The 13,738-nt window shown below is 42.7% G+C and overlaps 1 protein-coding gene across 1 annotated transcript in view; it reads left to right on the top strand.

Annotated features, from left to right (window-relative positions):
* The window catches only part of LOC115111602 (glycerol-3-phosphate acyltransferase 4), a 43,432-nt gene that overhangs the window by 11,366 nt on the left and 18,328 nt on the right, over positions 1-13,738 (top strand). Inside the window, exons 3-4 of the mRNA XM_029637826.2 lie at positions 9,833-9,902; positions 10,011-10,311. Of these exons, the coding sequence (XP_029493686.1) occupies positions 9,833-9,902; positions 10,011-10,311 (371 nt within the window). The remainder of the gene's footprint in view (positions 1-9,832; positions 9,903-10,010; positions 10,312-13,738) is intronic.

Genomic DNA, 13,738 nt, shown 5'->3' with positions numbered 1-13,738 from the left:
TTACCTGGGAATATTGAAGACTCATGTTAAAAGGAACCACCAGCTTTCATATGTTCTCATGTTCTGAGCAATGAACTCAAACGTTAGCTTTCTTACATAGCACATATTGCACTTTTTCTTTCTTCTCCAACACTTATTATTTAAACCAAATTGAAAAATTTTCATTATTTACTTGAGGCTAAATTGATTTTATTGATGTATTATATCAAGTTAAAATAAGTGTTAATTCAGTATCGTTGTAAATGTCATTATTACAAAAAACAAAAAAACAATCGTCCGATTAATCGGTATCTGCTTTTTTGGTCCTCCAATAATCGGTATCGGCGTTGAAAAATCATAATCGGTCGACCTCTAATTTATATAAATTAAAAGTTTATAAACAGGGTTGTCGAACTACTTTATAATTTCTTTCAAGAGTTTAAAATAAAAATGGCGCAAAAATAAACGTTTAAACTCAAATTCATATTGACATATGTTGTAGCTTAGACACTATTTTACATCATCTGTTTTTCTGTTGTGCCAACCATTTCTTTAGACACAACATGCTCTTGAATACAGGGTGGGCGTCATGTTTTGGCTGATAAATGTACTAAAATGGAATTCAATTGAAAGTTCAACTTTCAAATGGTAACACTAAGATGGTTAGAGGTCCACACATCAGAGAATGTTGACTTGAATGCCCTGGCAGTTTTGTATCCAAATATTGTTTGATTTGCTTGCCATCTACAGTGGTGATGACTGTAGTCTGACTGACCACTTTACCCGGACGAGGACTCGCCGATGTCAAGCTCTTTCCAAAAGCCTAATCTCTGACTAAGTAAGCTAAATGACACATGTTGTTTGCTTAGCTAGCTAGCTACATGCCAAATGGATAGAATACCCAGCCTCATGTATCTGAAATTACATTGATGTTTACTGATCATGAAAAGCAGGCAGTTACTTGCTGTACAAGAATTTCGCTACAACCGCAATAACATGTGCTAAAAATGTATGTGACCAATAAAATTTGATTTGTATAACTCTGATAGAACTTAATGTTGACTAATCGTTCTGACTATCCTTTTCAAGAGGTGATGATATTAAAAAACAAATATGTATAATATTTAACAATCCCTTAAATGTCACGTAGTTGTCAATGGTTTTAGCGGAGCTGGGGGTCTCCTTGCCCTCCCCAGCAGCTTAATTGAACGCTCTGTTTTTTTATATCAACCTATTCAAGAGCATGTTTTGTCTCAACCTATGGCGGCGGGCACAACACAAAAACCTTAGAAGATGTAAGGTCTAAGCTACAACATATGTGAATCTGATAATTGATTGTAAAGGGATAGAGTCAAAAAGTGATTGAATTCAAATGGATTTACCCGTTTTAAATTCTTATGTCAATCTCAATGTGACTCATATTTAAAAAGAATAGTGCCGAGACTGGAGCAAAAAATATGGTCATAGGAAACCTTCTCTAGCCCATGTTTACATAAATCCAATTATTTTTAACTTTAGCAGTACATCTAAGAAGAATCTTGAATTTCCGGCGCCGACAGAGATGGCCGCCTCGCTTCGCGTTCTAGGAAACTATGCAGTTTTTTGTTTTTTTACGTGTTATTTCTTACATTAGTACCCCAGGTCATCTTAGGTTTCATTACATACAGTCGAGAAGAACTACTGAATATAAGATCAGCGTCAACTCACCATCAGTACGACCAAGAATATGTTTTCCGCGACGCGGATCCTGTGTTCTGCCTTACAAACAGGACAACGGAATGGATCGCATGCAGCGACCCAAGAAAACGACTCCGAAAAAGAGGGAAACGTAGCGGTCTTCTGGTCAGACTCCGGACAAGGGCACATCACGCACCACTCCCGAGCATTCTTCTTGCCAATGTCCAGTCTCTTGACAACAAGGTTGATGAAATCCGAGCAAGGGTAGCATTCCAGAGGGACATCAGAGACTGCAATGTTCTCTGCTTCACGGAAACATGGCTTACTGGGAAGACGCTATCCGATGCGGTGCAGCCAACGGGTTTCTCCACGCATCGCGCCGACAGAAACAAACATCTTTCTGGTAAGAAGAGCGGCGGGGGCGTATGCCTCATGACTAACAAGACATGGTGTGATGAAGGAAACATACAGGAACTCAAATCCTTCTGTTCACCTGATTTAGAATTCCTCACAATCAAATGTAGACCGCATTATCTTCCAAGAGAATTCTCTTCGATTATAATCACAGCCGTATATATCCCCCAAGCAGACACATCGATGGCTCTGAACGAACTTTATTTAACTCTTTGCAAACTGGAAACCATTTATCCGGAGGCTGCATTCATTGTAGCTGGGGATTTTAACAAAGCTAATCTGAAAACAAGACTCCTAAATTTTATCAGCATATCGATTGCGCAACCAGGGGTGGTAAAACCTTGGATCATTGTTACTCTAACTTCCGCGACGCATATAAGGCCCTGCCCCGCCCCCTTTCGGAAAAGCTGACCACGACTCCATTTTGTTGATCCCTGCCTACAGGCAGAAACTTAAACAAGAGGCTCCCACGCTGAGGTCTGTCCAACGCTGGTCAGACCAAGCTGACTCCACACTCCAAGACTGCTTCCATCGTGTGGACTGGGACATGTTTCGTATTGCGTCAGATGAAAATATTGACGAATACGCTGATTCGGTGTGCGAGTTCATTAGAACGTCGTCGAAGATGTCGTTCCCATAGCAACGATAAAAACATTCCCAAACCAGAAACCGTGGATTGATGGCAGCATTCGCGTGAAACTGAAAGCGCGAACCACTGCTTTTAATCAGGGCAAGGTGTCTGGTAACATGTCCGAATATAAACAATGCAGCTATTCCTCCGCAAGGCTATTAAACAAGCTAAGCGTCAGTACAGGGACAAAGTGGAATCTCAATTCAATGGCTCAGACACAAGAGGCATGTGGCAGGGTCTACAGTCAATCACGGACTACAAGAAGAAACCCAGCCCAGTCACGGACCAGGATGTCTTGCTCCCAGGCAGACTAAATAACTTTTTGCCCGCTTTGAGGACAATACAGTGCCACTGACACGGCCTGCAACGAAAACATGCGGTCTCTCCTTCACTGCAGCCGAGGTGAGTAAGACATTTAAACGTGTTAACCCTCGCAAGGCTGCAGGCCCAGACGGCATCCCCAGCCGCGCCCTCAGAGCATGCGCAGACCAGCTGGCCGGTGTGTTTACGGACATATTCAATCAATCCCTATACCAGTCTGCTGTTCCCACATGCTTCAAGAGGGCCACCATTGTTCCTGTTCCCAAGAAAGCTAAGGTAACTGAGCTAAACGACTACCGCCCCGTAGCACTCACTTCCGTCATCATGAAGTGCTTTGAGAGACTAGTCAAGGACCATATCACTTCCACCCTACCTGACACCCTAGACCCACTCCAATTTGCTTACCGCCCAAATAGGTCCACAGACGATGCAATCTCAACCACACTGCACACTGCCCTAACCCACCTGGACAAGAGGAATACCTATGTGAGAATGCTGTTCATCGACTACAGCTCGGCATTCAACACCATAGTACCCTCCAAGCTCGTCATCAAGCTCGAGACCCTGGGTCTCGACCCCGCCCTGTGCAACTGGGTACTGGACTTCCTGACGGGCCGCCCCCAGGTGGTGAGGGTAGGCAACAACATCTCCTCCCCGCTGATCCTCAACACGGGGGCCCCACAAGGGTGCGTTCTGAGCCCTCTCCTGTACTCCCTGTTCACCCACGACTGCGTGGCCACGCACGCCTCCAACTCAATCATCAAGTTTGCGGACGACACAACAGTGGTAGGCTTGATTACCAACAACGACGAGACGGCCTACAGGGAGGAGGTGAGGGCCCTCGGAGTGTGGTGTCAGGAAAATAACCTCACACTCAACGTCAACAAAACTAAGGAGATGATTGTGGACTTCAGGAAACAGCAGAGGGAACACCCCCTATCCACATCGATGGAACAGTAGTGGAGAGGGTAGCAAGTTTTAAGTTCCTCGGCATACACATCACAGACAAACTGAATTGGTCCACTCACACTGACAGCGTCGTGAAGAAGGCGCAGCAGCGCCTCTTCAACCTCAGGAGGCTGAAGAAATTCGGCTTGTCACCAAAAGCACTCACGAACTTCTACAGATGCACAATCGAGAGCATCCTGGCGGGCTGTATCACCGCCTGGTACGGCAACTGCTCCGCCCTCAACCGTAAGGCTCTCCAGAGGGTAGTGAGGTCTGCACAACGCATCACCGGGGGCAAACTACCTGCCCTCCAGGACACCTACACCACCCGATGTTACAGGAAGGCCATAAAGATCATCAAGGACATCAACCACCCGAACCACTGCCTGTTCACCCCGCTATCATCCAGAAGGCGAGGTCAGTACAGGTGCATCAAAGCTGGGACTGAGAGACTGAAAAACAGCTTCTATCTCAAGGCTATCAGACTGTTAAACAGCCACCATTGAGTGGCTGCTGCCAACACACTGTCATTGACACTGACCCAACTCCAGCCACTTTAATAATGGGAATTGATGGGAAATGATGTAAATATATCACTAGCCACTTTAAACAATGCTACCTTATATAATGTTACTTACCCTACATTATTCATCTCATATGCATACGTATATACTGTACTCTACATCATCGACTGCATCCTTATGTAATACATGTATCACTAGCCACTTTAACTATGCCACTTTGTTTACTTTGTCTACATACTCATCTCATATGTATATACTGTACTCGATACCATCTACTGTATGCTGCTCTGTACCATCACTCACTCATATATCCTTATGTACATATTCTTTATCCCCTAACACTGTGTATAAGACAGTAGTTTTAGAATTGTTAGTTAGATTACTTGTTGGTTATCACTGCATTGTCGGAACTAGAAGCACAAGCATTTCGCTACACTCGCATTAACATCTGCTAACCATGTGTATGTGACAAATAAAATTTGATTTGATTTGAATCAAGTTAGCTACCTAGATAATGTTTAGCTAGTGATAGTGATCAAAATGATCTATATGCTGACAATATACTGACCACTCTAACAATGGGAATAAATGTCCACAAAAGCGGAAGGCAGGCGGGATCAGGCGAGACATTCTAGATGTTCGATCGGGTTCAAGTCCGGGCTCTGGTGAGCAGTACACTTGTAAAAAAGATTATAGAAAACACTGTTATATACATACAGTATGTACAACAGCTAGCAATATCTATACCACAATGCAATTGTGAGCATACTAGGAATTCTATATTATACTACAACGTCAGTGTAACTGAATATGGATATTGTGTTGGTTGAATGTTCAAGGCAGATTCTAGAATGTTCTTCAGCTGGTGAATTTTTGTGTGTGTTTGGTAATAATGGCAGCTGGTTTAGCAGGCTTTGGCACTGTGGCGATGTTGGCAGAGATGTTGGGTTTTGGGGGTAGTGACTCTGGCTTCTTGTAGACAACAGACTTGTCCTTTCTGCGCTCCACAGCCAGGTGGACAATCCTCTCATACACTTTTTTCATCACCCACTGCTTCGAACTCTTGCAGATGATTTATTTGTACACGCATTAGCTAAATGTAGCTTGCAAGACAATAACACAGCTAGCTAAACAGTCTAACACGTAACGTTAGCATATCAAACATGAACGTTTACACCTCTCATACGAATATAAAAGTATAGTTTCAGCTTATTAAAATGACCTTAACCTGTTGCGACGAGCAATCCCGTATCCGGGAGCGTAATTATAGCCTCAAGCTCATTACCATAACGCAACGTTAACTATTCATGAAAATCGCAAATGAAATGAAATAAATATATTGGCTCACAAGCTTAGCCTTTTGTTAACAACACTGTCATCTCAGATTTTCAAAAAATGCTTTTCAACCATAGCTACACAAGCATTTGTGTAAGAGTATTGAAAGCTAGCATAGCATTAAGCCTAGCATTCAGCAGGAAACATTTTCACAAAAACAAGAAAAGCATTCAAATAAAATCATTTACCTTTGAAGAACTTCGGATGTTTTCAATGAGGAGACTCTCAGTTAGATAGCAAATGTTCAGTTTTTCCAAAAAGATTATTTGTGTAGGAGAAATCGCTCCGTTTTGGCAATCACGTTTGGCTAAGAAAAAAACCCTGTCATTACAACGCAAACATTTTTCCAAATGAACTCCATAATATCGACAGAAACATGGCAAACGTTGTTTAGAATCAATCCTCAAGGTGTTTTTCACATATCTATTCGATGATAAATCACTCGTGGCAGTTTGGTTTCTCCTCTGTTCAAAATGGAAAAATGCACGCACCTGGAGATTACGCAATAATTTCGACGGAGGACACCGAGCGGACACCTGGTAAATATAGTCTCTTATGGTCAATTTTCCAATGATATGCCTACAAATACGTCACAATGCTGCAAACACCTTGGGGAAACGACAGAAAGTGTAGGCTCATTCCTTGCGCATTCACAGCCATATAAGGAGACATTGGAACACAGCGCATTCAAAATCTGGCTCACTTCCTGTATGAAATTTCATCTTGGTTTCGCCTGTAGCATTAGTTCTGTGGCACTCACAGACAATATCTTTGCAGTTTTGGAAACGTGTTTTCTTTCCAAAGCTGTCAATTATATGCATAGTCGAGCATCTTTTCGTGACAAAATATCTTGTTTAAAACGGGAACGTTTTTCATCCAAAAATGAAATACTGCCCCCAGAGGTTCAAGAGGTTAAAACAAATTACTGTATGAATGTTGGGCTCAACGAAACAACTGTTTACACTGCCCTGCTTTGAGGCGGGCAACTGTCGGGTGATTGTTGTGTGCAACCTCCGGAGGTAGCGTTCAAGATGTGAGAAATACGCACGTTAACATTGCAGTAATGTCTCTCGACAATCGATACCTCTCGAGAATCTCTAAAAAATTATCCTTAATTCTTGTTAATGAAAATAGACCCTTAGGCATGAAGTTTACTTTGTAGGATCTGTGCTTCTGACCCTACTTGATCAACTATTCTGGCCTTGTTTAGCCTACTGATGGGTTAAAAAGCGTCTCTCAATATGATGAATCTGAAGTTTCAATGGTTGGTGGGAGCCTAGCTGCCTGGTCACATCTCACTAGTGAGCCCTTGCTAAAACTGAACTAGAGCTGAAACCAGAGAAGGTTATCACCCTCTTTCTTCCTTTCCTTTCTTAAGTGTCGAAAGTAAGCCTGTCAGCAGTTTCCAGCGAACCCCTTTGAGAGTGAATTCTAGTGCCAAAAATAAATGGTCCGGGGGGAGATGGCAGGGGCTTGATATATGAGAGCTTTTCAGCTCGCAGTAGTGCCTAGTCTAGTCAACCAGCATTTGTATGGTAGAAGTAAAGGGTTCAAATGACAGATTGTTGGAAACTATGTGATTGTATGACAGGTTATATTTCACTTGGTTTCTGCAAATACAAGACCTTGGTATTGCTTCAATGATTAAAGTCTCCAACATGTGGAAATCACATATTGTGCTGCTGGTAACTTGAGTCACGAATGTAACCTCATAACTGGTATATGTGCATGTAGCAGCCTATGTGTGAGCTGGGCTCTGGGAATCGTCTTGCTATCCAGGGAAGGATCTCCCAACTGGCAGCCAGCGAGTGGTTTTATTTGTCCCCCCCCAAAAAACTTTTATTTTATTATTATAATTTTTGGGGGGCATAAAATACTTTTAAACACCAGGAAATCAGCTCCAAATGATTTTAATTTAAGAAATCTATTCCCAAGTATTCCCACACATAATAGAGAGACACATGATCGTATACAAATGTAAGCAAGGTTTGAAAATATTATTTATGTTTGGGCTTCTTGCGGTCAATTTGTAGTCTACAAATGATTTATAATGAAGTTCCGGCCCCTCGACCATCCTCTCCAGAAAAAATTGTCCCGCGGCTGAAATCCAGTTGATGATCTCTGATCAAGGGTATGGACAGGAACTTTCTCTCCATGCTTAGTATATCAGATCTCATGCAGAGAAGGGTAATATTGCAAAGATATATCAAATCAAATCGAATTTTATTTGTCACATACACATGGTTAGCAGATGTTAGTGCGAGTGTAGCGAAATGCTTGTGCTTCTAGTTCCGACAATGCAGTAATAACCAACAAGTAATCTAGCTAACAATTCCAAAACTACTACCTTATAGACACAAGTGTAAGGGGATAAAGAATATGTACATAAGATATATGAATGAGTGATGGTACAGAGCGGCATAGGCAAGATACAGTAGATGGTATTGAGTGCAGTATATACATATGAGATGAGTATGTAAACAAAGTGGCATAGTTAATGTGGCTAGTGATACATGTGTTACATAAGGATGCAGTAGATGATATAGAGTACAGTATATACGTATACATATGAGATGAATAATGTAGGGTATGTAAACATTACCACACCCCTCTGTCGTAATTGATGTGTTGGCCTTGCTTTTCCTTGTTCCAGTTTACTGACTCAACAGGATTGCTATGCTCCTCCTTTACTAGCCTACACCCAAACATACACATTGGTGTCCCTATAAGCTGCCCTTTAGTCTTATGATTCACATGTCATGGTATTTTGTTGTAAACAACTGTAAGATCTCCCGTCGGTGAACAGTGTTCTTTCAAAAGGCATAACGGTCCGTTTCAGTTTCTAAAGAGAACTGTGTCCGTCTGTAGCGCTGTTGACATTGGCCTCGCACCACGTAGTAGCAAAGATGCTTCGCCTCTACCTCTGTTGAAATGATCTTCTCCACAGGTGGTCAGTCTAGTAAATGTCCAGTCCTGTCAGAGGAATGTTGTGCAGCAGTTGATCAGATGAACCGCACCAACTGGCAAGGCCAGTTTCCTGGTAAAGCATTTTTAGAATGTGAACACCTTCTTTTCTTAGCATTTTTGTTAGCTAGGTGCTCTGAGCTACTTCCATGAGCCATTTGGCTCTCAGAACTGTATTGGAGTATCGTGGATGTATAAGATGGATGCTTGAGCAGATTGGAATGTTCTGGCAGCAGAATTCTGCTCTTTTGTCTGTCTGTCTTTGTGAACATCAGGATCTTATAATGATGTAATGTGTTGTGTGAACTTGCTCAGTGCCTGGGGTTGAGTGAAGGTTGAGAACAGCAGATCCCCTCCCACTTCATCCTTCCTGTTCTGCCTGTTATTGCCAAGGCATGGGGAACACTCAGTTCTTTTCCAGCCTCTTACTAGATTAGTATTTGTCTAAGTGTGCACATACAGATATGATACAGATACAATTTTCACATCTGCAGTGCGTTCAGCTTAGGTGACTGTTCTTTGAGGCCTACATAAAACAAACAACTACTTATGTGAATGCATTTAGAAATGGAAAATAAAATATTACAATCTAATCATTCTAATGATTTCTGTGGAGACAGACTTCCCTCACAATATCTGTCTGCCTTGGAATTGTAACACCAGCTAATATCAATAACTTATCATCATAGTAGCGTTAACAGATTTGATGTTCTACTGTTTCGGTTTCTGAAATATAGGCCTATTGAAAATGGCACTTGTTGAGATAATGTCTGCAATTTATTGCAAGTCTTTATGAACTCAAGTGTTGTGGATAAAAGACAATGGACATATCTATATAGACCTAGCTGTCATTTTAATATCTAATCTGACAAACCGACACCATTTCTGTAATAAGGCATGAAGCTGTTTGTCATTTTATGACATTTTATTTGGTCAGTCTATTGTTTAGAATTTGATTATTGTCTGAATGAGCCAGAATGTTTTTTTCTCTGCAAAATGTAAGCTAACATCTGTCTACTTTAAATGACTCTCCTTGTAGTGGGCCACACATAGGATTGAAAGAGGAGCCAAGGACAACAACCATCTCTTGTACAAGCCTTACTCTAATGGTGAGTGACGGGCTCTGTGTATGAGTGTGTTGTTGTTGTTAATGAGTGTGTCTGATGGGTAAATTGGTAGTGGTTAACCATTTCCCATGTCTCCCCGGTGCATTTCAGCCATCATCGCTAAGGAGCCCACCTCCCTGGAGGAGGAGATAAAGGAGATCCGGCGCAGTGGCAGTAACCGGGACCTGGACCATGCCTCCGAGTTTGAGATGTCCGACATCTTCTACTTCTGCCGGCAAGGAGTTGAGAGCATCATGGACGACGAGGTGACCAAGAGGTTTTCTGCTGAGGAGCTGGAGTCATGGAACCTGCTGACCCGTAGCAACTACAACTTCCAGCACATCAGTCTGAGGCTGACGGTCCTGTGGGGGCTGGGGGTGGTGATCCGCTACGGCTTCCTTCTGCCTCTCAGGTAAGACCGGATCAAGGTTAGGGGAAGGGATCAGATGTGGCGCTGGTTGGTTCAGTAATAACACTCTCTGTTTTCTGACATGTGTAAACAAAGATGGACAGGCTGACCTCAGACACCTCTCCTTGTTTCTCCTAGAGAACATATGACACACTCTTATTATATCATGGGAATTCATTGTAATCTGTGTACAGTGCATTCGGAAAGTATTCAGACCCCTTGACCTTTTCCACATTTTGTTACGTTAAATTCTTGGTTAAATTTTTTTCCCCCCTCATCAATCTACACACAATATCCCATAATGACAAAGCAAAAACAGGTTTTTAGAAATGTTTTTAAAACAGAAATACCATATTTGTGACTGACCTGCTCGATTCAGTTTTATTCAGCTAAATTTGAAATTGTGTTTTTTACATTGGATAAAAGTAGAGACTCAAAACTAGAAAATGGTATGTCATATACTACAGTTGAGGAACAATGGGAAAGTAATTTTGCTTTGAAAGTTGATAAACTTGTAACCTCACTTTTGAGAAAATGGCCCTTGAATATTTTGGTACCTACAGGAGAGCTCTTCTTTGTCTACACCCATTCAGCATCGTTCACACCCTCTTAAACGCTTTAGCCCCACCCATCTTTTTAAGGATTCACATATGAGGCTATGTACTAAACAACCAAAGACTTCAAGACACCTAGGTTGGTTTATACTATGGGTGTGTTCATAAATTTAATCTGGAGTGCCAGTGTGCTCTGGGCTTTCGTAAACTCAAAGTGTTGTCGGATTCGCTGTTCGTAAATTCCGAGCATTTCGCTCTTGGAGCGTCCAGAGCGCACACTGGATGATCTTGCTGAAAAGTAGGGTTGATCCGAGTGTTCTGACCTAACAGCAACAGTCAGGCATCCAAGCTAACTGGCTAACATTGGCTAGCTTGCTAGAAACTTCTAAACACAAATGAGAGAACAGCTCACTCTGACCATTTTACTCGCCCTAGCAGAGCTGTTTAGGCTGTTTTTATGTTATTCAGAGCGTTGGTGACTGCAACTGTGCTGCTAGCAACAATTTAATTAATTAATTAATTTAAAAAAGTACCCCCTTTTCTCCACAATTTCGTGGTATCGAGTTGGTAGTTAAAGTCTTGTCTCATCGACAATCGTACAGACTCGGGAGAGGCGAAGGTTGAGAGCCGTGCTTTCCCTGAAACACAACCCAACCACGCCACACTGCTTCTTGACACAATGCCCACTTAACCCGGAAGCCAGCTGCACCAATGTGTCAGATGAAACACCGTACACCTGGTGACCGTGTCAGCGTGCACTGCGCCTGGCCCGCCACAGGAGTTGCACGTGCGCGATGGGACAAGGACATCCATGCTGGCCAAACCCTCCCCCAACTCGGACGACACTGGGCCAATTTCGCACCGCCTCATGGGTCTCCCGGTCGCGACACAACCCGGGATCGAACCCGTAGACCGCTGCGCCACTCGGGAGGCTTGCCTGGTGGTTTTAATTAAAGATATTGATTGGGGAGAGTCCTACCTGCCATCCCATGGGTCTCCCGGTCGGGACAGAGCCTGGACTCGAACCCAGAATCTCTAGTGGCACAGCCTTAGACCACTGCGACAATCGGGAGGCCCCCTAATTACGCTTTTTTGCCAAGGTTTACTGACACAGGCCATATTCAACCGGTATTGAGTGTTTGTAAATGTGTCAGATATTCTGCGCTCTGGCACACTCAGACTATAGTGCTCTGAAATCGGAGTAGATAGCTAGATCAAATTTACCAGCTACGTCTATCGACAGTTGTTGCAGTGACATCATAAACATTCTATTGAAATAGTTACTTGCATAGTGGAGTCTTTTTAGCTGACTAGCTAAACAATGAACCATAATTCCAACTCATAACGTTACTACCCTGCATGAATATGCAGGTAGCTAACCAACCAGGTTCTAGCTAACATTAGACTATAACTAGCAATGCAATTGGCTCTGCGATAAGAATGATATTACTAAATAGATCATACAAGTAACGTTAGCTAGCTAAATAGCCAGCTAACATTAGCTAGCTAGCTAACAGTACACTTTCACTTGAAATGAAAACGACTCTCTGACAAACTTAGAAACGTGTAATATCAGAAAATGGAGCTAGCTAGACTCTCTTACCCCGTATACATGGATGGACGCTTCTCCCTCTGTCGCGGATGCCTTGGTTGCCCTTAGTTTGAAGATGTAATCCGGAGACAGGTGTTTTATACAACAGCCTTCTGGGTGTTCTCTTTTCGACTCTGTCTGCATATTTGCAATCAAACGCCAGAATTTTCTCAATTTCCTTAGCTATCATACTCTAATTCCATTGATTTCCAAACTCGGTCTTCCAGAAAGTGGAGAGCAAAACTTATGCAGTTCTACTATCTTTCAAAAAAGCCGTGTAAGAAAGGATTATCTACACATACTGACCAGCTCATATTATAAACAGAAGCGCACTACATGGGAGACCAATCCAAACCAATCTCTCGGCATGACCAGACCACTCATTATCTCAGCCAATCATGGCTAGCGGTAATGTTGCTGTCTTTTTCCATGGCTAAACAAGCTAGGCTCGTAATTGAACTATTTTATTATTATTTACAGATGGCATACAAGTTTGCTATTAAGGCACATGAAAGGTCACATGTTCCAGAAGGCATTTCTGCCATTACGTTCAAATGGTGCTCCTGTGATGTAGTGACGCGCGACATGCCTAGTTTCCTGAAACTAGTCACATTTGCCTAAATTTTCAGACCCTTTGCTATGAGATTTGAAATTGAGCTCACGTGCATCCTGTTGCCATTTATCATCCTTGAGATGTTTCTACAACTTGATTAGGGCCCACCTGTGGTAAATTCAATTGATTGGACATGATTTGGAAAGGCTGACACCTATCTATGTCAGGTCCCACAGTTGGCAGTGCATGTCAGAGCAAAAACAAAGCCATGAGGTTGAATGAATTGTATGTAGAGCTCCGAGACAGGATTGTGTCGAGACACAAATCTGGGGAAGGGTACCAAAACATTTCTGCAGCATTGAAGGTCCCCAAAAACACAGTGGCCATCATTCTTAAATTAAAAAAGTTTGGAACCACCAAGACTCTTCCTAGAGCTGGCCGCTCGGCCAAACTGCGCAATCGGGGGAGTAGGGAGTTGACCAAGAACCCGATGGTCACTCTGACAGAGCTCCAGAGTTCCTCTGTGGAGATGGGAGAGCCTTCCAGAAGAACAACCATCTCTGCAGCACTCCACAATTCAGGTGGGGGAAAGATGAATGGCGCAAAGTACAGAGAGATCCTTGATGAAAACCGTCTCCAGAGGACTCAGGACCTCAGACTGGGGGGGAAGGTTCACCTTCCAACAGGACAACGACCCTAAGCACACAGCCAAGACAATGCAGGAATGGCTTT

This window comes from Oncorhynchus nerka, linkage group LG27 (genome assembly GCF_034236695.1).
Source record: "Oncorhynchus nerka isolate Pitt River linkage group LG27, Oner_Uvic_2.0, whole genome shotgun sequence".
Lineage (NCBI taxonomy): Eukaryota > Metazoa > Chordata > Actinopteri > Salmoniformes > Salmonidae > Oncorhynchus > Oncorhynchus nerka.
Note: the sequence above shows the minus strand (reverse complement) of the source record. Positions and strands in the feature narration are given on the sequence as shown.